This window comes from Xylocopa sonorina, chromosome 6, assembly GCF_050948175.1.
Source record: "Xylocopa sonorina isolate GNS202 chromosome 6, iyXylSono1_principal, whole genome shotgun sequence".
Taxonomy (NCBI): domain Eukaryota; kingdom Metazoa; phylum Arthropoda; class Insecta; order Hymenoptera; family Apidae; genus Xylocopa; species Xylocopa sonorina.
In genome coordinates, this window is record NC_135198.1 from 6158671 (window position 1) to 6184554 (window position 25884).

General features: G+C 39.9%; 1 protein-coding gene across 1 annotated transcript in view; it reads left to right on the forward strand.

Moving 5' to 3' along the window:
* Positions 1 to 25884, forward strand: part of Cap (Cbl-associated protein) — a 146136-nt gene that overhangs the window by 34269 nt on the left and 85983 nt on the right. The window contains exons 2-4 of the mRNA XM_076897231.1: positions 22879 to 23030; positions 23680 to 23756; positions 23902 to 23973. Of these exons, the coding sequence (XP_076753346.1) occupies positions 22879 to 23030; positions 23680 to 23756; positions 23902 to 23973 (301 nt within the window). The remainder of the gene's footprint in view (positions 1 to 22878; positions 23031 to 23679; positions 23757 to 23901; positions 23974 to 25884) is intronic.

Consider the following 25884-nt stretch of genomic DNA (forward strand, 5'->3'; position numbering starts at 1 on the left):
ATTAGTAAATTTCAATATTAACGTAAAGCACGATGCATTGTTGATTAACGATGTAGATACGCGTTACTAGATTTTGTTGCGTGCATTGTGCTGTTACGTTACAATTATAGAGAATTGCACACTGAAAATTCAAACAGAGAGTATCGAGAACAGAAGTCTCATTTGACAAAAAATTTCTATGGAAATAGGAGCAAAGGAGGTTTCAGAAGTACCAAATAATGGTTAATCAATAGCTAACCAAAGACCATGAAACTTTCATAGGCTTGTCGCAATGGTAAAACGATAAAATAAGCAAAGACAGAAGTCAGTGCGCGCAATGTAAGAAGAATTGTGTCAAAAATTGTGTAGATCATTTTCATTTACCCTTGCGATCCGATATTGCTCCCACACGTAGACGTATTTGTCATGCAGCTTTGGCCCCGTCTCTTGAATTTTCGCGGTTAAGCAAGCCTTGTTATTCACTGCGAAAGTTGGAGCGGAACATTACGAAACGTGGAGAGTGCGGTTGGTTAGCGCCCCTCGCAGATGTTACATGCGACGCACGGAATATCGCAGCCTGGATTCTTCATTCATAATTCCACTCGATGAATCACGCGCCGCGTCCTATCGTTAGCGAGACTTTGTCCTCCTTGAATATTTATCGCAAGTTATTAATAGGCGTTTCCGAGATACTGCGCGTCAATTCGATCTCGATCGAACGCGCGTCGAAAATCGCTCGAACGACGAATAGCAGCCGCGGGGGTTGCGATGACGCGAGGCACGCGTGTTCGCCACGCTCGCGGACGTCCCCGCAACAAGTCCTTGGTCCCCGAGAGAACCAAAGATGGGACCACGGTAGCGAAAGCAGGTACCAAACGAGTCGAGCGGAAAAAAAACGACGCGGCTGTGGGTGAAAAGAGGACGTGCTGAAATAAAACGAGCCAGGAGGAAGAGAGACGAGCGGATGGCGCGCGTCGGGACGTCAGCGAGAACGGAAGAAGAGGAGGGACGGTTGCAGATCGACGATTCTAATATTGTCCTAGGCACTGGCCGGTGGCTCGCGACAAGCCGGTCGCAGTGAACTAACCGTCTCGGCGCCATCGACATCGAGAACCTCGTTGTCGTTCGTCTACGTGAGAAACCTGGTGAGAATCGCGCGAGAACAGTGGTGGACACCCGTGGTGGGTGCTTGGGTGCCTCGACGAGCTCGCATTTCCGGTGCACGCGGAGGAACCATCGGTAAGCGTAACGTAGAGTGTGTAACACGGATAATTTCTTGGAAACTGGACGCTTTCGTCGAATGGTACACTGTTACTAACGATTACGACACGATTCGCTTGATTGGCAGTTGCGCGAAAGCGTTGGGTGAGACGCGTCTTCGAAGGGTGTTTATCGAGCGCTGTTCAGCAATGCGAATCTCGTTGAGTGATAAATATGAAACGATATGAAAAGGATAAATATGAAAAATATAGAAGAAATATGGAAGAATTTGGAATATTCTTACACGTATTATCTGCTTTTCGAAATTTGTGTATACCGTAAAGGGGGATGATTCGCGCGTTTGAGAGCCGAGCGCGACCACTTTGAGCTTTCGCGCGGTGCAGCGGGAACTGTTGAAAATAGACATAGCGACACGATAGTTGATTACACAAATATCGCACGTAGAATCGTGGTCATCGTTGAGAACGATGCTCTCTGAATTGTTTAAGTCGCTTTATCGATTGGTGCGTCGAAACGGCTTAGCGTTCGATACAAAAAAAGGGTGCGATCGCATGTCTCTGGTACGTGAATGCACGAACGCATCGAAACAGCTAGATCTGGTATAAATTCATCACGGAAACGCGCACTGGCGTGTAGTTTCGTTGAATCTCGTCTGAAATCGTTTGGAGAACGCTTGGGTGTCCCAATTTCGCGTTCACCATCGGACTTCCTGTTTATCGCGGAGTCATGGGTGCACGAATTCGAGCGTGCGTTCGACGTTCCAACTGATGCACGCGTGTCCCTCCTGTCGAAACGTGTACAATTAAAACTTCACTTGGAATTTCAATTTTATTCGTGTACTTTTGCTGATATCTAACCGTTTATTTTGTCAGACACTTAAATATTTTTCTATTTCCCGCTGTTTAATTATCTCAGCTTCTAATCGTCTCTTCGTTCGCTTCTTATTCAAAGTTTCATTCATAAGTAACTATAAAATATATTGTGCGCAACATATATAAAACGAAATTTTTTTTACATCCTAAACAGGAACCGCATGAAAAAAATCTCGCATGAAAGATATTGAAATCAAAACCTGACGATGGAAATTGGTTTTGCGCAAAGTGTTTATTTCAAACCATTCATCCTAGTCGAGTACTCAGATTTTTTCTAATTTGCACGTCATTTTGACAGCCATCTGTCGTTTTTTTTTAAGTCACATTCTCCAATTAATTTTCATTGATAGTCTGCATTGGATGGACTTTTTTTTTTCTACATGTGTCGCAGGAGAAAGGATCGCATAAAAACGTATCGATAGTTTTCGCACGCGTGCGCATCCTCGCGGGACCCGCGTCTAAATTCGAAGCGGGCAACTGAATGGCAGACGGCGCAGGAGAGGAGCGCGATCGAAAGGTATGTGCCACGCGTGTGCCGGCTTCCGTCAGAATCCGCGCGAAACTTGAGACGCGGCGACCGAACGGCTATTTTAAAGCGTACGAAGCGGACCCGCGAGCTCGCCTAGCCGAAGGTCACTCGAAACCTCGGCCAGAGGAAAGAAAAGAAACGGAACTTGGACCAGGGATCCGGCAGTTTTCGAATTTCGCGAATCGAGCTTTCATCTTCTTTCATCTTCTCAGAATCGAGAACGAAGCTCTGATTTAACGATCGACGACCTTTTTTCCGTCGCGCGTACATCGTTCTTTCTATCGCTGATTTCTTCGTCAATACCAATCGATCTCGTTTCTCGACGATTTAAAATGGAATTCATTTTTGCTCGAGCTAAGTTCACTTTTCAGAGCCATTTTTCTAGGGCTGCGACACTTCACTCTTTGCGTTCGTATGTTGTCATAGTTGACGCGATATAATCATCATCTTACATTTTATTAATGTATATTTACATTAGTATTAGATTTTAGGGAGCTTTGTTACAATGTCTTCTGTTTAGTTTCTGTTTAAGTGTAAATACCTGTACTCGTAAATTAGGATTGAATATTGGAGACTGTTTTGAATGATATAATGCAATGCAAAGCTATAAAATTAACATTTTTTAACATTACTCATCTTTTTCTTCCAACTTGAAAGCTAGTTCTATTTGTTTTTTTTTTTAATTTATGTACACATATTGTTCAATGGGGTGAGATGTAAAAAAAATTTGTGTATTTTTCAAATTTTTCCAGCTAAATGGCCAAGTTGAAATGTAACGTGTTATCAGAAAAATGTTTTCGTCTTGATCGAATACGAAAAATAATTCCCAAATGTTTGATAGTCCTCTCAAGTGTAAATAAGAGTACCAATATGTTAATTGACGATTTTTTAAAAGAATCGTAACAATATAACATAGTTTCGTGAATAATTTTTCATAAATAATAGAAACCAATATTCTTCTACTCATTTATTAACACTATCGCCTCGCACACAGTGTTTTCGTTTTATTTTGGTTGGTCACCATTGCATATGCAGTACATTATACACAATTTTATCATTTACAATCGCAATAGCTATTTCTCTCCACGGTAAAACCAAGAAATACGAGATATATATCAAACACTGAAATTGCATTTACTTGTGGGTAACTCGTGAAACTTTGATGATCAAACGATAGCACGTTAACCAGACAAAGAGCGAAAGACGAAGACGAGGCTGTTCTGGCGACAGCAAAAATCGCCTCTAGCTTCAATCTAGCTTTGACTCTCACTTAATCGATCGTTCATTTGCTGGTTCAATGTCCAGCGAACGATTAATCGTAGCAAAGATGGACGTTGAAACGATTGGCGCTGTTTAATCGATTGTTTAATTTATTAACAAACAGACAAGGCGAAGTAAAACTAGAGATAAACATTCATCCGCGAATACAAATCACGTAACACGCGAACCTAGCTAAAAATATAGTTGTCTATAGTAGCCGTAAAAGTGATGCTGTTCATCGCAGCTTTTGGTAAGGCGGAAATCGTGCTCGAGACAGAGGAACCCGAAGCAAAATCGTTGGCCACAGTTGCCTGCGATATATTTTTAAACGAATTACCTCATTCACCGTTCTCCCATTTTCTATCATCTATCGTCCCTGAACAACGATTCTACGTAAAATGAAAAGTTACACACGGTGTGCACTTCGTTACAGTTAACCCTCCTGTTGTAACGCGACTAATTCGCACAGCGTTGTACAGAAACGACGCTACGAGAGACTCGAAAGTAAGTAAAATGTAAATCAATCACGTGTTACACGAAAATTCCATTCTCAGAACAGCAAGCTTACGATGCGCGTGGTCGTGAAAGAAAATTCTTTAAATACAAAAAGCAAGATACAGTTTAGCGCACGTAGAAAATTAGGGGTGGTCGTCCCAATTTCAGCTAAGCGATACATGGAAACTGCGTTACAGGCGCGCAGTGTTTTAGCAGGGTTGGTCCTGTTCGTCCTGCGGATCGATTGAAATAGTAAACACGATGTTAAAATCCTAATTTAATGTCAGAAGGAAATATTGTCGCGTCTGGGAGCAATTCTCGTTTCGTATAGATCGAAACGTGCTCTGTTTCGTAAATTTTGGCTGGCACCACGCAGGTAATGCACAGCTTCGTTAGCGGGGCGATGATTCAACGGTGTTCAAATTGCACGAGGGAACGTATTTTTATTTAACTGAGTTCGAGTGTTGAAGAAATTTTTCTCGATATACATAAAAAATACGGAACTGATTGCGCGTGTGTGGAAAAAAATTAATAAATGTAGTCGTCTGATTAGATCGCAGATATTGTGTCATCGTGACAAACATTTTTGCCTTTATATTGTCAAAGTTAGTAGAAATCGTACGCAAATGCAACCAGTTTCAACGAACTTAAAATTGATACGGATAAACAGAAACATTGTCATGTTGCTCGCATTTTTTAACACTGAAACAGTTAAGGAACGAAGTGAAACTTAGCGTGGGATGAACGATCGTTAAAAAGTGGTTTAGATGCGATAGAAAAGTTTATATTAGAAGGTTGATTCAGATGAGGTAAACAGTGTTGCAACCGAGTCGAGAATAAACCTGCATCCTTACTTTAAATCTAAATCGATGATCTCAAATGCACAGTGGTACATCACGGTTAATGAAAGAAGAGCAATCGCGTACATAATCCACAACATGCGATATTGTACGTATGAATTCTGAAATCATTTTACGCTGACGAGTTAGAAACGAGCGATCAAGTTCTGAAACGTGATCCAGTTGACAGTCTGAATGATACAATTGACACGATAGTCGAATTAATGTCTGACACTTTTCACTTCCTCGCCAGTTCTGTAATTAGAGCAGAGTTCTGTAACTCTAGAAAGTGTATTCTTTGCTGTTTATATTGTTATTTAAATATTTCAAAGCATTTAAAAAAGGTAAAGGACAGGAGACACGACGATCTCACCGAATTCTTTAAATAAATCAATCAAATTGACGATAGAGAAAATATTTAATTCGAAAATCAAATGTTAAATCGATTGTTTTGCGCGATAATTAATCAACGACGTTCAGAAGGGGTGCGTTCAACTGCTCTGAAATGCTCTGAAATGTTATCCAGTGGACGGAGCTCGACTTCAGACGAAAGCTGCGAGCGCGATCGTTGAAGATTTCTTTCGTTTCTATTACAGCTCGAGCAAGCGTGGAGAGTGGCTGAAATGTGGACTTAATACGTCCAATTTACCACTGACGACGGTGCTCGAGAACAGAGAAACAGCGAACGCTGTTTCCTCTTCTGTTTCAAGTTTCCCTTACATGCATCCAGGCAATTGCACCGTCGCACCTTGGAATAACACGGGATTTGATGCGATCTCTCGCGAGCTCGATTCGTTTTCCTACGCTCGCATCCATTTGCTGGCATTACGCGGTCACGAACGCCTAATTTCGCCCTCAAATACAATAATCCAAGACGGCACAGGCCAATAGTTTGGTCAGAAATCGCGTGCACAGATCTTATTAATTCTTTGCACTTGTTTGTCGAGCGTCACTCGAAATCAGTAAATAAAAGAAGCAAACGAACATAAATTACAACAAAGTTTCAGAGCTACATTGCATATAATTGGTAAAGAGAATTGTTTGTAACTTGCAGTCGAGGAAAATCAGGAAGTTGTTGGCAACGAAATTGAAAAATAATTGGGAATGCAAAGGGTTGATAAGAATTATTATTCTCTTTGAGAACACAAGACCTTACCAAACAAGTGGTAAAATTATGTTTGCAGAATGAAACAGATTAGAATAGTAAATATTATTGCAAAAATATCCAATCAAGATATCGCGTGCTGTTGTTAAAAAAAGCGAAGGGACGATTGAAGTAAATTTCATTTGGAGAAACGACATGCAATCGTGGGGATGTTCCAAGGGGTGTGATCGTTCGCGTTGCTAAGAGAAACGTAGAGTAAATTAAATTAGGCTTCTGGGGATATAAAAATAAAGTCGGATCGACTTTATTCCCTCTGTTTCAAAAGCAACTTCGTTTATTACTGATAAGACGTGGCAGCCAATTTGCTGGATAAAGGGCTCTCGAGATAATCCTCGCGATTTTGCCTTCCTCTTCGTGAATTCTTTCGTTCTCTCGTATTCTCCTATGGAAAACTCCATCTAAATTCTCCACGATGGAATCCTCCTCCTATAGAGCGTACCTCGACCTTCGCTAATATTAACTTTTCCGTCTAATTAATCGATCGATCATCTCTTCTGAACGATCTAATTTACAGTTTCGAATGATCGCGCAATTCGTAAGTAAACTGGCCTCGAATCTCTCCATAGACTTATCGAACGAAGCAATCGAGGAACGATATCGCCTATTAAAGTAACCTTTCGAATCGTTCGTTTTCACAGGATCGATATTCACAGAGGACAAGATAAGCGACCGCTAATCGTAATTCTCCTCGAACGATTGGCGAGCATCGATTTGCTAACCCTTCGACTACGAATGGCGTACATACGTGCTCTGACAAGCCTATCGATATGTGTGAAAAGCGTAAAAAATTGGGCGTGTACCACTCTTGGGTGGTGTGTTTAACTAGCTGGGAGTGTTCGAAACGCGTAGAATAAAATTCCTTCGCCTAGCAGAGTCGATGATCGGGTTTGAAGTAAAAATTCAAGAAAAAGTTACGATGCGCTCCCACAAATTTAAGTGTATATATAAAGGCGTGCCTTATCAATCGATTTAACGTGGAACTTATCGTTCTATATACCATAGCAAGTGAAAATCGCTGAAAATCGACAGATGTTTCGATATTGAAATGTTAGTAAAGGCTTGTATTTTACTGATCAGTAATTGAATCGTTTTTCGATCGAAAACGTAATTATTCTTCGACTTTAATTAGTCCTACAACGACTCTACGATGGAACTTGTGTTTTTTATCGTCCATTTACTAATTTAATTAATGCTCTAATAATTTTGGTAATAAAATGCTGACCTTCGTTAAATCGTTACTATCTTTATTATTATTATGTTACAATTGCTCGATTAAGCTTGTCCCCAATTATCGATTTTCCAGTTCTTTCGTTACATTTAATTGCCAATCACAATCGAAGACTTTCGTATCGTATAGTTTGGTCAGTGGATGACCAATCGCCCAGCGAATGGCACGCGTTGCAGTCGCACATCGACGAGATCACCTTCTTCGATCCTGCGTTGGGACAACGGCTAAAAGCGTAGCGACGTATGCTTTTAGGCGTGAATGCTGATTATCGGTGAAACGCAACATCTGTTTCTCGTCAGATCCTTGTTTTTTCCAGCCGATAATGCACGGTGGGCGTCTCTGTGGCCCGTTAACAGGCACGCTCGCGCGCGCGAACCTGTTATTCGGCTGTCGATGGTGCTGGACGAAGTTACGCGCGCGCGCGTTCACCAGTGGATCTCGTAATTAACCATCGTTCGATTTCGATCGCGTCTGATCGACGAAGATCGATGTTATCTCGAATCTAATCCCAAACTCGTGAGTCAAAATCAATCTTGGATTGTTTCGATTCGGTCAGCACTGCGCGAGGAGTCTGAACAGGGTGAGACAAGTGGGTGCTGTACGTGGAAAGTGAGGTCACGACACTACGAAGACGAAGTCGGATCGAGCAGAGAGATTCGTAGAAGTATTCGCTACTCGAGGCAGGATCACTTGAATTTAAATCAGTCCCAGATGAGTAACTCGACCTTTACGAGCGCAGAGTTGAAGTTTTTCAACTTTTTCTTGTCCTCCACTTTTTTCATTTCTACCAGTTCTACGCGATCTTTATTGTTGTTATCGACTCTGTGTTCGATCCTTTCTTGGATCATTGTTTAAGGTTAGTACGTAATTCAGCAAACTATTGTTCGAGAGAACGATAGAACTGTGCACCCCTTTCGTCGCGAACTTGTGAATCGAAATGAATCCAGGCGCAGCTACGAGAGAGTTTAATCGAGTAATAAAATACTGAAGCGCGTTGTTTGTGTAGTGCTGTGAATGTGTAAAAAGGGAACGAAGGAAAGAGAGAGAGAATGTTTCGTCCTGGGCTTGATAATGGACTCGTCAGTAAGATTACCTAGCAGGCTTTGCCTTTGCGCGATGCAGCTTCCTGAAAGCATCCGTTTCCGTCTTCTTTTCTATATAATGGAATTTCGGATTCTACGATTTTTCTATATAATAAAATTTAGGATTTTGCCATTTTTTCTTATAACAGAATTTAGGATTTTAGAATTTTTCTATACTTAGAAAATTCTAAAACCCTAAATTCTGTTATAAGAAAAAATGGCAAAATCCTAAATTTTATTATATAGAAAAATCGTAGAATTCGAAATTCCATTATATAGAAAAGAAGGCGAAAACGAATGCTTCCAGGAAACTGCATCGCGCGTTAGGGTTGCCGTCCCTTTAATGGCGGATTTTGGAGAACCGCCGCAGCACGAATCGAAACAACTTGGATTCGAGTAACTTGAGCGCGATTTAGGCGGCTCGTTTCTTCTCGCACGATCAAAATTGAATTAACCTACGGTGGGCATCGACGATTCGTCCAATTGATAGAACGTGAGGGCAATTAACAGCGAGTAGGAACAACGCGGCGCTGATCCCGCTTAACCTTGTGCCGTTCTCCATTACTCGGCTGCGTATTGCTGCCTGGATGATCTCGATTCACGCGATACTCCTTAACTAAACTTTGGATCATCCGAGACGAAGATTTGTCTAATTGTCGCAACTGCCCACTTTTATTATGCGGGTATTTTTCATTTATTTGTTAATCGTTCAAGTCGATCGTTAATCGAGCTTTTGATTGTCCCAGGAGAGATAGTTTAAACGCCATTACGTGGCGATTAGAGTTCTTGCGAGTGAGTAAAAGAGTTGTAACTCTTTTGCTTTAGAATGTGAGCTTTAGAATGTCAACTGATTCGTTGCTCCATTTCAGAACTTTGTTAAATACTTTTTTCAATAGTAGGATTTGTACTCCTAATTTTTTTTTAATTAAGCAGATTTTTAATAGTATTGTAGGTTTTTTTGTTAATGTGTTTTATTGTCTTTGTTCGTCGACAATCAGATTTGTTTCTCGTTGACAGATCAATTTGTGCTTGTAATAAGCCTGAACGTATAAAAGGAAAGTGTGATTAAGAAAAGAGTCTCGTTGGTGTTTCGTTAAGAACATCCGTCTGGAACGGATCTAAATTGGCGAATCTATTGGCGAACTGAAGCATCGGTAGAAGATTAGCGATTGTTAAACTTTAAACTCGATCTAGATCTAACGAATGGGCAATTGACTCTTGGATCGTAAAGTTGAATCAGGTTGAACTCCGCGTCTCAGTTGCTAATTTACTCAGAAGTTCGCAGTACTTAGAAGTATACGCTGCTCGAGCTGGTTTCATTTGGCAGAGGATGACGTTTGCTTTGCAATAATTATTTAACCGTACGAGAAACGATAAAACGAAGATAATTTTGCTAAACTGAAAGTAAAGAAATAGTAATCTGCGGGACATTCGTTAACATATTCGCGACCACTGACGTGAGTTCACGTAATTTCGAATTCTATTTCTGGTTGACGTCGACGTGAATTTACGTCATTCAAAATTCTAGAAAAATAATAACAATTGGTCTATTAAAGCAAGTATGCAAATTATGAAAATCTTTTTATTTTAAGCAACATTACAAATTTTATAATTTATATTCGCGGTTTAACGATAGAAGATTGCAGCAATCAGCTTCAGAATTTCGTTACTTTCGCCATTACTTGGCATTAAATTATTGATTAAAATACTGGCTAATAAAATTCAAGTCCAATTTCATAATTCTCAAAATTTGACGAAACAACGTAGTTTCCACGAGGTGTCTTGTTCACGTTGAAAGTTCATCGACCGCGGTATCAACGAATTCCTAGAAGGCTATCGAGTAAAACAAAATGGAAGCTCGCAGCCCTCAGCTTTTTCGACGTGACTACACTTTGAAGCGCGCCTTTTAATCCAGCTTTGTACATCGTCTGCTGAAATTCGTAAAGTTCGCCGCGATTCCCAAAGCAATCGAGACGAAGCGACGGTAGCTTTAAAAATTACGTTACATCGCGAATGTTAATTGCTTTGATAATTGGTGAATCCACGAGAGAATCCATTCTTTTTTTACTTTGCTTCGTATTTGCTCAGTGATAGTTTTTTTTTTTTTAATGAGTGCTTCATCAGAGAAGGCATGAATTTTTATTATAAATTCAAATGAAACACGATGGAAATGAAACGTATAAAATGTATTCGAAATGACATGTGCAGTGAAAGATAACGTACTGCGTATGAGAGATCAAGACCGGAATAAGAATTACACGTCGCTACAACCTTTGTCATCCGATTTACATATCTCGATCTTTAGTTGTCATTGCTTCGACGGGACTAGAATCTCAATTGTTACGAATCAAGAGTTTCCGTTTCTCGTTAGAAATCTTGAAAATCATTTTTTTTTTCAATCTCTTCGATTTAAATCGATCGTTACATTTTTTAGTCTAAGAAAGTGAAGTATACTTTCTTCAATTATAAATAAATTTCACTTTTCGATTTACACACATATATAACGTATAATAACATATTAACCATAATATACTTGTCATTTGAAGCTGATTAATTCACTTTTCAATCGCGCTGCAATGACAATTACCACGTGTACCACGCTTCTCGTTCCACGCTAACAAATCCAATACTCTTGAATAAAACCTGTTTTTCTTTTGCGTTCCTAACGGAAAATGCATATTTCTCGTAATTATAAATATTCAAACAGCAAAATGCTGCATGTGGCAGGAAAAATTTATTTCATCTCGAATAACAGTAATGCACGCGATGAATATGAAGCAGAAAAAGAAGTGTTGCGAAATATCGTTACACAGCGTAAAATAGTGACAACAAGAATTCATTTTCAGACTCTAATATAGTAATTTGAAAAATGAAGTTTGGCGTAGAAATGCATTTTACAGCGTGCACTGAATACGGTGGACGGCGACAGGAGTATGTTAAATGGTCGTTTTCGAAGTAGCCGCGCGTGGGTCTCATTTTGAAGAAAACCGTCGTCGAGAGATCTGTTTCCCCTTTTCTCGATGTAGTACGTTTAATTGCTTTCCTCCGGTCCGCCTTTTAATTAATGCCTCCGCCTCTCGCGGCGTCGACCCGACCTAGCTCGAAGGAACTATCCGAATGCATAATACATTTCACGAGGCTCGCATCCTTCCCATTTTTTCCCTTTTACCGCTCGTCAGACGCGCGTCGCCGTTTCTCTTTCTCATTCAGCTCGGCTTGCATTTTTCATCGCCCCGTTTCTTTCCTCGTTTATGCATCTGTGTTTCTTTTCACGGTTTCCCGCCGCTCCCCGTCCGTCCTCCGCGACAATGCTCTTTCTTCCGCGTTCCTGCCGTTTACGAGCTGTTCCTCGATCGTCCAAGCAAAAAGCAAATCGATCGTGTCGTAATTGACGATAAAAAGAAACTTCATTTTACTCTGATCGAAAGATATGGGCGAAACTGACAGTGAATTGTGCAGAAAAGCGCGACTCTTTTCGACGATGTAACTTCGACTTGTACAGCTGAAGAAGGTGTTTCTATTCACTCTTTTTGACGCACAGAACTTTAAAAAGAAAGAAATCAAATTACACAGAAATTTTAAATTGAAAACTTATATTAAAGTGTTATATTGAGTATTAAGTATTTCTTAACAGTCTTAATGCGTTGACAAAAGGATATTCTTTTAATTAGTTGTTCCTTGGGAAGTTCGATGAACACAGAAATATAGTTTGACAAACAATATTTCATTCTTACAGAATAGAATGATTATTTTTTTTAACAAATTTTCCTACAAATTGCCAGACGTCTGTAGCCGTCATTCGCGTCTGGAAAGCATTCCCAAGCATTCCTAAAGCATTCCACAATCCTAAGCAATGGACGACTATGGGCGGCATTTATGTCAACGTGTCAAGTCGTTGACTACGCATCTGTCCGTGTTCCTTTTTATTACCTTCTTAAAACCTCGTACAATTTACAGTCTTCTGTCTGCTTCTCTTGCAACTAAGGTTTTCGAAAGCTACGATACTTCGTATGAATCGTCACGATCACGAAGGATATTTAAATAACTCTGTAGAGATAGTCAAATGGTGTGTAGGTATTCAGAGAATTCGCAGATAGAATTGTAAAATGAAGCGATACAGTCTTTAGCTACAAGTTCTCACGTCTAACTCTGACCATTTAATTATCAATTTTCTACGATATTAACTTTCAAAGTTAATTCTAACTCTGCTTCTCGCCGCGTATCCTTTACGTTCCATATTTTTGTACGTGTAGCAGACAAATTCAGTTTTTTTTCCATACTTCATAAAGGGTATTAATACCTTTTATGCAAGACTTTTTTTGCATAACTCTTGTAAGTAATAAAAAGGAAAGTTCGACCGTTTTGCTGTTCGAGTGTCTCGAAAAATATCGTACATTTAACAAGTATGCAGCTCAGAAAGCTGGGTAATAAGATATTCCTGAACATTATTACGGTTTTCTCTTACTAGACGAGCTGTTGGAACTTTTAAAAGTTACTAACCGTTTTTTGCTCCACGTTATACATCAAATGAAGTAATAGAAAACTGATTATTAACAGATTTCATTTCTTTAAAACTTAATTGATATTTTTAAAATACTTTATATTACTTATTTCCCGAATTTCTTTGGAATTTCGTTATTAATTGCCATGATATCACTCGTATTTTAAAGGACACGCGTTCCTCGTATCCCACTCACGCTGTTACCGCTCGTAGTCTGTTTCAATCTAACCTTCAATTAACGTTACACAAATCGAAGGATCTCCGCTGTTTATTTTATTGTATTTCCACGAAGCAGAGACCAAGCATCTGCTCGCAGCCCTGCGACTCCACTTTTCCATTAACTTCCCACCGCCTCGAGATAATCCGGCAATTTTTAATATCCGCCCTCTTCGATATTTTTCCAGCTTCGTATCTCGCGAACTTCCCTCCATAACTCACCCGCTCGTCGAGTGAACTTTCGAATAAAAATCGATAGAGTCGTCGGAGCGTCCGAACCAGGAAAGTCTCTTCGAACCCGGAACCAGTTAATTACGAATTCGAGGAAAGTAATCGAGATAGCGACGAGTGGAAAAGGCGACGCGTTAAATCGTAGCCTGCATTCGAATGAACTTCGAAACGCTTAGCGCATCGATTCCATGGCGAGTCGTTCGTCAGACGTTTTCAAAGCTGATGGAAACACGTGTCTATCTGAAGTAGTTGAGGGTATTTACATTGGATCTGTCGTATCTACGAATGTTAGTCATCGTGTTTTCACTTGTTTTACTCATGCTGGATTCAATTCTTTTCTCTACCCTTCTATAGCGTCATTTCACCATCTTCATCTTGCAATAAACATCTAATGAAGCAATGTTTTCCGCGAAACGTCGATCTTTAATTAGTTTGATGTACGTTCTACCCCAAAACTTGCTTCATTCGTCGAGATCTGTCGTATCTACAAACATTAATCATCATCTTTTCACTTGTTTTACTCATGCTGGATTCAATTCTCTTCTCTACCCTCCTATAGCGTCATTTCACCATCTTCATCTTGCAATAAACATCTAATGAAGTAATGTTTTCCGCGAAACGTCGATGTTTAATTAATTTGATATACCTTCTACCCCAAAACTTGCTTAATTTGTCGAGACATTGACGCAGAATTATCGACAGAATGAAAGATTTGGATGGAATTGGACGAAATTGGTCCGTTCTCACCCATCGAAACGGTTCGAGGCTGTAGAAAATATGGTTTCACGGTTTGTTGCGATAGATGATCGAGTCAAGGAGTTTGCTCCAGTTGGGACGGTCTGGAATTCGCCACGGAATCACCAATGCGTATCTAGCCAATCAACTGTCCACGATTTCTACCGTTTCGATTTATACGAGCCTCCTTAAAATCGTCGTCGCGCGAATTTCTAATCGCACAGTAGAAATCTCTGACTGAAAGTAGAACGTTGACGAGTAGCTGTAGAAATTCAATTAAAATTTATGTGGATCGGTGAAGCTCAATTTCTTCAGACAAGATTGTTTTCTATAGTGAGAAAAAATAACTTAATTTTATTTCATTACGATTTGTTCATTTTATATTGCACGAAAGCGTAACGTCCACGTTTGTGCCACAGGGTTAACAGTAATAAAAAACTGAGCATCTACGTATGTAGTCAAGGATGTCAGGAGGTTAATAGTTATTTTTGTGACAAATTAATGTATTTATGCTGTCTTGAATATTTAGCGATAGAATCTCTTTCGTTGTCACAGTAGATCCAGTCAGTTCTAATCAGACAGAGGAAATGATAGTCGAATTAATAACTGACACTCTTCACTTCCTCGTGACTCCTCTAATTTAAGAAACTGTGTTTTCAATTTTAATGAAGTTAAACAATTCGTGTTTTATAACTCATTGTTGTACGAGTCGATGACGCATTTTCGATGCATTTACATTTTTTGCAATCATAAAATTAGTTATTCACAAAAGTACAATCTTTCACTGGACCACGAATAGATACAATTTTTTTTTTTTCTAAAATAAACGAAACGAGTATCTGTGTCGTACATAAATTTCCATTCGAAAGAGTGAGGAACTTGAACGAGCTCTCAATTATTTCGTATTCGTCAGAATCGAGGAAAGAAATTGCGCTGAGGTGAGAGCGAGACGTAGAGTCCAGGCAGGAATTTAAATGAAACGGACGTCACGCGAAGGATAATTCAGTAAAGTGTGCGAACCACCCGCGGCGATATCGCGCGGCCAATTCTCATGATCGCTTGTTTCGTCCGTGCTGCGTCCTCTCGCCGCGAATTCTGCCCACCTTTCCACCCCAACCATCCACTGTTCACCTCCATCCTGCGAGCCGTACATTTTCTCCCGACAATGTATTCCATTTTGCTCGCGAGCAGCTTTTTCAAAGTTCGAACGTGACTCGTCAACCGAGATCATCCATCGCTAATGCAACACGGAGTTCTCGAGTGAAAAATGTCACGACGTTAAGTCGAAAATCAGAACTGTATTCTCGAAGAAAAGTAATTTCGAGTGCTGGTCGAAAGCAAATTTTCTATTTCGATGCGAACCTTTAACATAGTATTTTGCAAACTTTTTCTGATCGTGGAATAATTCGAAAATCTTTTCGTCCATCGCTAATGCAACACGGAGTTCTCGAGTGAAAAATGTCACGACGTTAAGTCGAAAATCAGAACTTTGTCCTCGAAGAAAAGTAATTTCGAGTACTGGTGGAAAGCAAATTTTTTAGTTCGATGCGAACCTTTAACATAGTATTTTGCAAACTTTTTCTGATCGTGGAATAATTCGAAAATCTTTTCATCCATCGCTAATTCAACACGGAGTTCTTCAGTGAAAAATGTCACGACGTTAAGTCGAAAATCAGAACCTTGTAAAAAGTAATTTCGAGTACTGGTCGAAAGCAAATTTTTTAGTTCGATGCGAACCTTTAACAGAGTGTTTCGCAAACTTTTTCCTATCGTGGAATAATTGGAAAATCTTTTAGGAACGCTAAAGTAAAGCTTCGAGATTTTAATTGGCATAAATGACAGGACGGATATATCATATAAAGAAAATCAAGATTTATTTCGATTTTTATGTCGTACCTATAAAAGATAACGCTTTTCAATTTTTAATAACAGTCTCGTTGCTCTCTGCGTCGCTTTCAGATTTTTCGTGGAACATTTAGCGATTGTTTGGGACACCAATGTTTGACACGTTGATGCTCACTCTGTATTCACTGATGGACGGTGAAAGCAAATTTTCTGGTTTGTACTTTACTGGTCAGTATTTTAATTCCTTTTCACATGAAATATGAAGGTTCAGTGTCCTTTGAAACTCTGTGATGCCTCCATGGACAGCTCAGAAAAGCAAACAAATACCAATTGGTCAAAAGCGTAGTTATTTCTCAACTTAGAACACAATGTTTCCATCTGCTTTATATTGTTCATTTATTAATTTAACCAACTAACACAATCTAAACTTCTCGTTTAATACTTTTACACTGACCATTTTGATAATAGAATACTGACCAACAGTTGATTTAAATACTGACCATTTAATCTGTTGCCAAATTATGTTAATCAATTGATTCTTGGGGAATCCGATGGATATTTGAAATTTATAGAATAAAGTTATCTTCGTAAAAATCGCCATAGATGGAATTTACGTGTACGTGTTAATTAAAAATTGATTACACACACTGGGCGCGTTTTCAGACGCTTGTATTTTACTATTTCCATTGGAACGATATTAACCAAATATTCGTGTTCCGTTAACGAGCTTTCGGATATTAATGTACCGTTGAGCAAATGTTTTTCAATCCGAATTGGCGAACTCGATTCGAGGGAAATCCCCGGGACGGCGGGTAGAGAAATAAATTAACGCAAGTTTTTCAGCGTCCGGTAGCAGCGGAGCGAAAACTTTCCTCTGTTTATCGTATTTTACAAATGCTGCAGGGAACAGTTATGATTTATCGCCGGTAACGGGAGAACTTCGACGATGAAAAATTGAATCGACCTAGTTCCTCCTTTTTTTCTTTCCTTTTTGCCTCCACCAGGGTAAGCAGTTTTTCGTCTAGATCGCATTTCTCGCGTTTAAACATTAATGTTAACGCGCGACACGGCCTATGATAAATTGCCAATCGAATTGAAAACGCGACAGAATCTAAGATTCTTCTCGTTTCTTTTCAAGTCGACGATACGTTGAATCGAACGACCAACGAGTCGACTTAATTACGAACGCAGACGACTCTTACTTCCACGAACAATTACTCTAAATGTTTCGCAAAGAATTATGAGATTGTAGTTGGAGTGCAACGAATTTTTAACAAAAATTTACTCCTTAACACTTTGTCGTGTATATTTTAATGAATAAAAAAAGAACAGCGCTAGTACGAAGTGTACTAACACGTACATTTGTTAAATTATTGAGTAACGCATCTAGAAAAAAAGTGATAGCATGCTAGATAGAATATTAGTTGTATTTTTTCGCTTTGGAAGATTTGAGTATCTAGAGACAAATGACTGCTATAACAGTCGAAAGATGATTCTGTGAAGACGAACCATTTATTCTGTATTTTTCCATGAATTAAGTAAATACAATGAATTAGTAAAGCAAATGTCGTATAGTCGTCATTTGCTTTGGGAATAGAAAAATGACATTCTGAGCAAATGAGTAAGTTTTTTTGGAAAAAACTGTGGTAAAATGTGATAATTTCACTTCGAAGCATACAACTTACACTCGATTTCATCTGGCAGTCATAAACAATCGAAAAAAATAAATGTGTTTCTGAGAACGATCGCATGGCCACAAACGTGCGTCAAAGCGTGAATAATTTTCGAACGAGGAAAGTGTTTCGCGACGAGAAAAGTTTGGGGACCACTGACGTAACGCGACGATCGCGAGAACTGAGACGCACAAGTTCCCAGAACGAAAGCGTCCATCGAGCGAGACGAAACGGGAAGAAAGTAAATCGCGAAAGAAACTGATGAAGAAGAAGACTGTGAGCCATTGGAATCCCGCGCCTTTTCACTGAGATCCTAACAAGTTATTTGGCGGCGGATCAATCGCGATGTCTTTCCTCGAGGCGCTTCGAGCTCTGGGCTTTCCCGTCGATCTGAATCCCTCCCTTGATCGAATGTATGTGCTCGCTGTCCCGTGGCATCCCAAGTATCTGTCCGCCATTAAATGGCTGGGACGTTTAATTCACCGATGAATATTTATAACGGTCTTTTAACGGACTCTGCTTGGAGAATCGAAAGAGCGAAGCTGTTTGCGGAGATACGGTATCTCTGCGGCTACGTTCGGGAATTTCCTATCGATCAGCATATTTAAAGCCCCGTCTGGCGAAATCCTGTCCGTCGAATGGATATTTAGATACGTAGCTTGTAAGATGAAGAGATACACTGGCTGGGAACTAGGGAAGAAATGTTGCGTTACCGATAAACTCGAGCGATAAGAACGATTGCAAGGTTCACGTGGAATTAATTTATTGTTCTGATAATTGCAGTGAAAAGATATGTTGCACGTGGAATTAATAGTGATTGATGTAAGGCGAAGTTATGTGTTGAGATTTTTTTTTATGGCGATGTGTGTATGTGGAGAGTCTGAATTTAGTGATTTCACTGGCGATGACAGGCTTGGCGAGATTGCCCAATTGAACGAACCTAGAACAGTTCGATTTCAGAGATGAAGTGAAATCTGAGGAGAAGGAAGTGTAACTGAATGCGACACCTTCTAGAGTGCGATACGTAGGAGCGAGAAATTTTTGAGCGAGACACCTTCTAGAGTGTGATACGTATGAGCCAGATACTTTTGAGTGAGACACTTTCGAGCGTGTCACCTTCGAATGTACCATCTTCGAGCGTGCCACCTTTTGAGCGTGCCATCTTCGAGCGTGCCACCTTCGAGCGTGCCATCTTCGAGCGTGCCACCTTCAAGCGTGCCACCTTTGAGCGCGACACCTTCGAGCGTGACACTTTCTGGAGCGCCACCTTCAAGTGTGACACCTTCGATCGAAACACCTTCAGAAATCCTAGCAATAGTAATCGACTTCCCAAACAGTGACCACACCAAAACTTAGGATCTTTATTCGCATTTAATATAATTTCTGTATCATTGCATTTTGCATCATCCAATTTGGAAATGAGAAACTATCGTTCCTACGTAGTACAGTCTCTTTTACATTGCGATAGATTGTTCAAACCAACGACCATGCGTCTTCAGAGAACGAAAACAATACGCGAGCCTTGCAAATCTCTTCCAGAGACAGGAATTTGTGCTCTCTAGAGCGTTATTATTTAAATCGTCCACTCATCGTATCGCGACTATTGTTTACCCAAGTGTTATTCTTTTCCCGCCATTAAAATGCAAATCGCTGGTGCTCCACGCACTTTGCGATACCCACGGCTATAAAATACACACTTTTCGCGTCGCGCCTCGGATATAATCCGTGTTAACAAATTGTTTGCGTTCCGCGCTGAAAATTTCACTTTAGATGGATGGTCTTCTATTAAAAATCACTCGAATAGAAACTGCAACGCGTGCCACTGAATAGGAAAGTTGTTACGATGCTTTCTGCGCGATCTTTTAATCTTTATCGCCCCACGTACCTTTCTTCGATCACAGAACGATTGATTTAATAGGACGATTGGCTGCTTCGTACCCTACTTTTAAGCGCACTGCCTCTTCCGTTACGATTTACATCGCATGGAATTGGAATACTTTCAGAGCAAGCTGTTTCTCCCAAACTCCCAATTCTCGCGTTAGAAGAAGGAAAATAGAGGATCGAGAAAAAAAAAAGAAAACGAACATCAATTGCTAAGTTGCAGTTAGACGAAAGCAATCTTCTTCGTTCTCGACATCGTTGCCTTGTCGGATTCGCGTGAAAGAACATCGCGCAAGCAGAGATATATCAGGCACGCGTTGTTACCTTTAACCCTTTGACTACTGTTGGCACCTAAAGATGCTTAGAAAGCTTGCGCTTGCGATAATGTGGGTGACTGAAGGCGCTTAGAAATCTTGCGCTTCTGTGTTTTGGCGGATACAGTGTTATAAGTGCAAGCTTTACAAGTGTCTACAGCATCGCTAGCGCAATTTTTCTAAGCGCCTTCAACATTACAAGCATCAATTTTCTAAGTGCCTGTAATACATCGCGAATGAATTTTTACCGTATGGTACGACTGGTATGTCTCGAAAGGTCAATCAAGAATCCTCAGAGTTCTTCTTCTTCGACATTCAGATTTTTCTATAATCACAGCGCAGCTGATCGTCGATCCGATTATGCAGCGTCGACGCTTCGTGATTACCAGCTCGTGGTAAAATTCTATGCTGGCAAGGAACGTTGGGAAATCGATGGGTTTTTTTCTCTATAAACGTGAATAATTCCATGGAAATGCGATCGCTATTATCTGAAACGATTGAACAAGAATCTTTCACTGATGATATCAGCGAATAATTAGCAGAGGACGAGCATCGATGTACTCATTGAATTATAATCAAATGTCGAGCAAGTACTTCCGGATCGGTAAAACTCGAGGAGTTTGAATCGTAGTTCGATCATCGTCCGCGTTCCTCCAACGTGGCGCGCGTTGACTATCGCGATGCGATTTATTTAAGTCGGTAAGTCAGTTGGTTCGTTAAGGCTGAAGATGCTTCTTAAAATGGAGAATATAAAATATAAATATAGAATATAATATCATAATTACACTAGAAATTAATTACACACGATTTCTTTATATGAAAGAAATACTGTGCGACTTTGGTTCCATTTTGTTTAAAATCGTGTGCCTCGAACAGTTGAAAAATCAACAATGTTATATGTTTCGAATGAAGTCAAACGCATGGAGGTATTTTACTATTTTTTATAAAAGAAATACGCTTAAACATAGCGCGCACATATAGCTGTATCCATAATTTTAATATTCTAAATTAGATACTGAAATTCTAAGTCCGTACACGACAGGTCTGAAGTTCGATCGCGAACGATACTTTCGAAAATCTGTTTCGCTAATTATCGACTGCACACTGTCGACCGTGTCTCTGATAGGAAAAAAATTGCTTCCTTAATTAGCACGTTGGAAATATTAGTTATCCCTTATCGTATAAAAGTTCTGGCTTCGAGCAGCGAAGTTTCTAATTCAAGTCCTGGATATTGGTATAAGAGAAAGAAGAAATCGAACGGCTCTGTTTAAAAATAGAGCACCGCCTGAATGATCGATCAGACAACAAGTATCGGATAATCGAAAGTTTGATTAAGAATCGACGAGCTGCCCGCTCGAACTCGATCGACTTCCTCTTCCATGGTTCCCCGTGTCCTTCGTTTCTCAATATTTTATCACTCGAGCAAACTTCTCTTATCGAATTGACGTTGATATTGTCTATTAGTAAACGACGAAAACAATTCGCAGGAAAGTTAAGCCTTGTTCCAGCATTTATTCGAAGGGTTCGATCGATCGATAGCTTCCGTGTCCGTCCGATGTGGACGAGACGATGCTCGAGGGATAGCCTGTTTTTTTTCTTTCTTTACAGAGAACGACTTCGTTTATGATTAAGGTTCGCGTGAACTTCGATAAGCTTTGGGAGGAAAGTACGAAACGAAGTTACGCGTCGCTCGTACTTAGTCATTGTTCTCGTTGACATATCGACAAGCTGCGGCGCGTCAGGAAAGTTCGCAGCATGCTGAAGTTTCGAGCGTCGGGGCAACGAAAGTGCAGCTACACGGTGAGAATCTTAAGCGGCAAACTAAAGTTTAATGAGGAAATTTTGATGAAGCGAAGCTATTTCGCCCCGCGTGCCTTTCAAACAGTCCACACGCGCACGCTTCAGAGGATATTACACGTACGCGTTGCCAGGCTGGGAATTTCATCGTTTAATAATTGTTATTCTTCGAGAATTGATATTTCCTTAACCCTTTGCGATTCGAAAGCTTTCTCGAAAACGTTCCAGCAAGTCCAAATTATTTTCAGTAAACTTATTAATTATTTTCAGGCAATTTAAGAAAGTGTGAGAAAGGTTTCGATGAATAGAAATAAATGTTTAATTAACGAGAACTCTTCGTGTATAATAAACATTCGTTTGCAGAGAATAAGGTGTTTATTTGTGAAAATACACAATTAGAATAAATATCAATGCTTATAAATTTTTCGCGACTACCATCGTTGCTACAATGCTGCTAAGCAATGAATACAGTATGAAACATAAAAATAATTTTATTTATACACCTATTTCACGCGCATATCGCATAATAAAAGATTCATGCTGGCGCCATGCGTCCAATTCTGCATATTAATAATTTTAGATTCACAAAAATTCTAACAAACAGAAAAGAAAAAAATAGTATCGTCAGTAGAAAGTCTCTGCACGTCGATAATAAAAAGACAGTGGAAAATTGTATAAAAATATTATGAGTTGCGATGATTTGCTGAGAAACTCTGTTATATTTGCATTAAACGGAAGTCGCAGAAAAAGAGAACGTTTATACGTGTTTTGTTGAACAATTAAGCTCGTATAATCGGTACGTATTATTTCCACAGCGCGTGCACGATATCGCTATCCTTAATCGCAGGATTATCCCGATACAAAGATGAATTTTATCACGTTTTTCACGGTGAAAGAGGGAAATATTAGGCTCGAACGTGATTACTCTCGTTCTTTGAATCGAGGAATAAATGAAAGCGCGCACGCTCGAGAAATTTCATTCTAATCGAGGAATAAATCTGTATTTTCGTTGCAGGTTAATCCAGGCAGCAAAGCGGCTCAACAGGGAGTGAGAGAGGGTGATTTAATTAGCAGCATAAATGGAAGAAGCACCCGAGATTTAACGAACAGCGAGGCACACGCGCTCTTACGAAACGCAGGGGAACACTTGAGGCTCGGTTTGAATCAGTAAGTATGTTTACCTAACCCTTTTCGTTGCTCGTTGCATTCTGTAATAAAGGAATGTTCAATTTTAATGGCTGAGCAATTAATACGCTTTCGATATCATATTTTAACTCGAAGACTTACGTTTGCAACGTGTATTTCCATTTTACTGATACAGGATTATTTTTTTGCGATCGATTTCTAAACGCTTACTATATCACATGCGCGAGTTTTTCAAGCGTAAGCTTTTCAAGCGCCTACAGTATCACAAGTGCAAGTTTTCCAAGCTTAAAGAGTTCCAAGCTTAAAGAGTTCCAAGCTTAAGAGTTCCAAGCGCAAGTTTTCCAAGCCTAAGAGTTCCAAGCGTTAGTTTTCCAAGCTTAAGAGCTCCAAGCGTTAGTTTTCCAAGCGTAAGTTTTCCAAGCTTAAGAGTTCCGAGCGTTAGTTTTCCAAGCTTAAGAGTTCCAAACGTTAGTTTTCCAAGCGTTAGTTTTTCAAGCTTAAGAGTTCCAAGCGTTAGTTTTCCAAGCGTAAGTTTTCCAAGCATAAATTTTCCAAGCGCATAAAGTGTCAGAAACGCTTATTTTAATTAAGGGCGAAAGAAAGAAATATAAAAGCAATGCATTACAACGGTATAAATTATATTAAAAATTGTTGTTTTTATTTTAAACAGGGAAAATATTGGCTCTCCCAAGAGACGAATTTACAGAAGCAGCCTACAAGAAAACACCACCACCGAAATTCTCAGCAGTAAGTATATTCTTCTTTTTCATGCGCTGGCATTTAAATCGAAGCAATCCCCTTGGATATTCAATTCAAATGAATTCACTCTTACAACTCTCTCTCTCGATTTTACTTTACATCTGAACATTTGGTTTCACTTCATTTGTTTCAGAGACGACGACAACGAAAACCACGACATCGAACACACGGATTGTAACGACAGATCCAAAGAAGAACGAAACAAGTGAGTGTCAGATCGTTAATTTTCCATTCCGTTATAGAACGTAAATTCGAAAGCGTCGTTGAATTTCTCTTTGTCGTCCGATCACTGACGAGATTATCCCTCGCGATCGACATTGGGACGAGCATTATATCTGAAAATTAATCTCGATTAGCTCAACGATTTTAATTCCTCGAGCAATTATCCGACACGGACACACGAACGCGATATCACCGTTATTATATCGACACAGTTAACAGAAACGTGATTTTTCATCATTACCACAGATCCAATGTAATCTCCGTCCATTTAGATGGCAGCGTACACCTGTTAGCTAACCGAGCATGTGACACGTGATGCTCTATCTGGCGATCAGTGGCTACAAATTACCACGCGGATGCATATCGCGTACGCGCGTGATCAACGTGCAAAGAAAAATCAATTACCGTTCGCCATGGTCGATTCGCCAAGCGAGTCAAACACAACTTCGCAAGCAAACTTTTCGTCTTCACCCTCGCACCTTTTATCGTTCGCCATGGTCGACTCGCCAAGCGAACAACAAGCGTCCAAGAAACAAACTTTACGTCTTCACCCTCGCACCTTTTATCGTCCGCCATGTTGCATCTATCTAATTAACATCAGTTCGTTTGGCATTCGCATAACTGCACGCGTACCCGACCAACACGAGCTGAAACGAGAAGAAACAGAACTATCTCGACTGGTAAACAATGCAAAGCCAATACCCTGAAGCAACGCGACGCCCAATTCCCGAATGGCACCCTTCGCTCAGATGACAAATAGGCAAATACCACCAGCGATTAATCGCGATTTCATCGATTGGCCCAGTTACAGCCTTGACTTGTCGTCACGATCTCTATCGCGACCAATGTGTCGTCTGGCAGATAGCTCTGTTAAAGCTTAAGGCTTTTGATGTTGGCGGTTGCGAACGGTTGATAGAGGGTTTACGGTTGTTTGGTTGGTACTCTCTGGGACACTCTGGTTTGGGTGGTCTCTTGGTCGATTTGGTACTGGTGCGTTGGATATTTGGTTGATACTTGTTCATAGGATACTTACATAGTTGGATACTGATTCTATTTTAATATTTGGATGGCAGATAGTTAGTTACTTGGATACTTGGATATTAAATGCTGAGTTATCTTGGGGATTAGATACTGAGTTACTCGGATACTTGGCTATTAGATATTGATTCACTTGGATATTAGATTCTGGGCTACTTGGGTATTACATGCTTGCTTGGGTACTTAGGTAAGTTGGATATTAGATCTGGATTACTTGGATACTTGGATATTAGACAGACACTGGGTTACTTGGACACTTGGATATTATAGATACTATATTAATTCTACATTTTTGCTATATATACTAATTCTATTATATTAATCGTACAACTTGTATGCTAAAGACTGAAGCAGCCAATTTTAGTATGAAAATGGTCGTTGTTGTAAATGTAAGACTCTGGTTCGCACCTATGATACATCATTAGCCACTGAGTTAGAGCATTAAAGATGCGAATTTTTACCAACTGCAAGGCAATTTTTAAAGCCATAATCCCTGTATTTAGAAAAATTAAACTAGTACAGAAAAATACTTAGAATACCTCAAAAAAAACTTCATTTTAGAGATTAGAAGAGCGTTCATCTTCGTGATGCGACAATCTCGAAGTGGCACTCGCGAACATTAACCACTGTGTGTACATTCGCTCTGATTTGTGTACGCTCGTTTGCACGCAAAGGATCGAAAGTGTTTCGATTAGTTCACGTCCACCCTGGTCGAGAAAAAGTGGAGGTTTTAGGAGGAGTTAGGGGCGAACAGAGGGTAGCAGCTGTGGGGACGCACGAAATATCTCCAATTGTGGGTTGGGTTAATTACATCGTAGCTCTTTTATGGTCACGGTCAATTAGTTCGCCGAGGGGA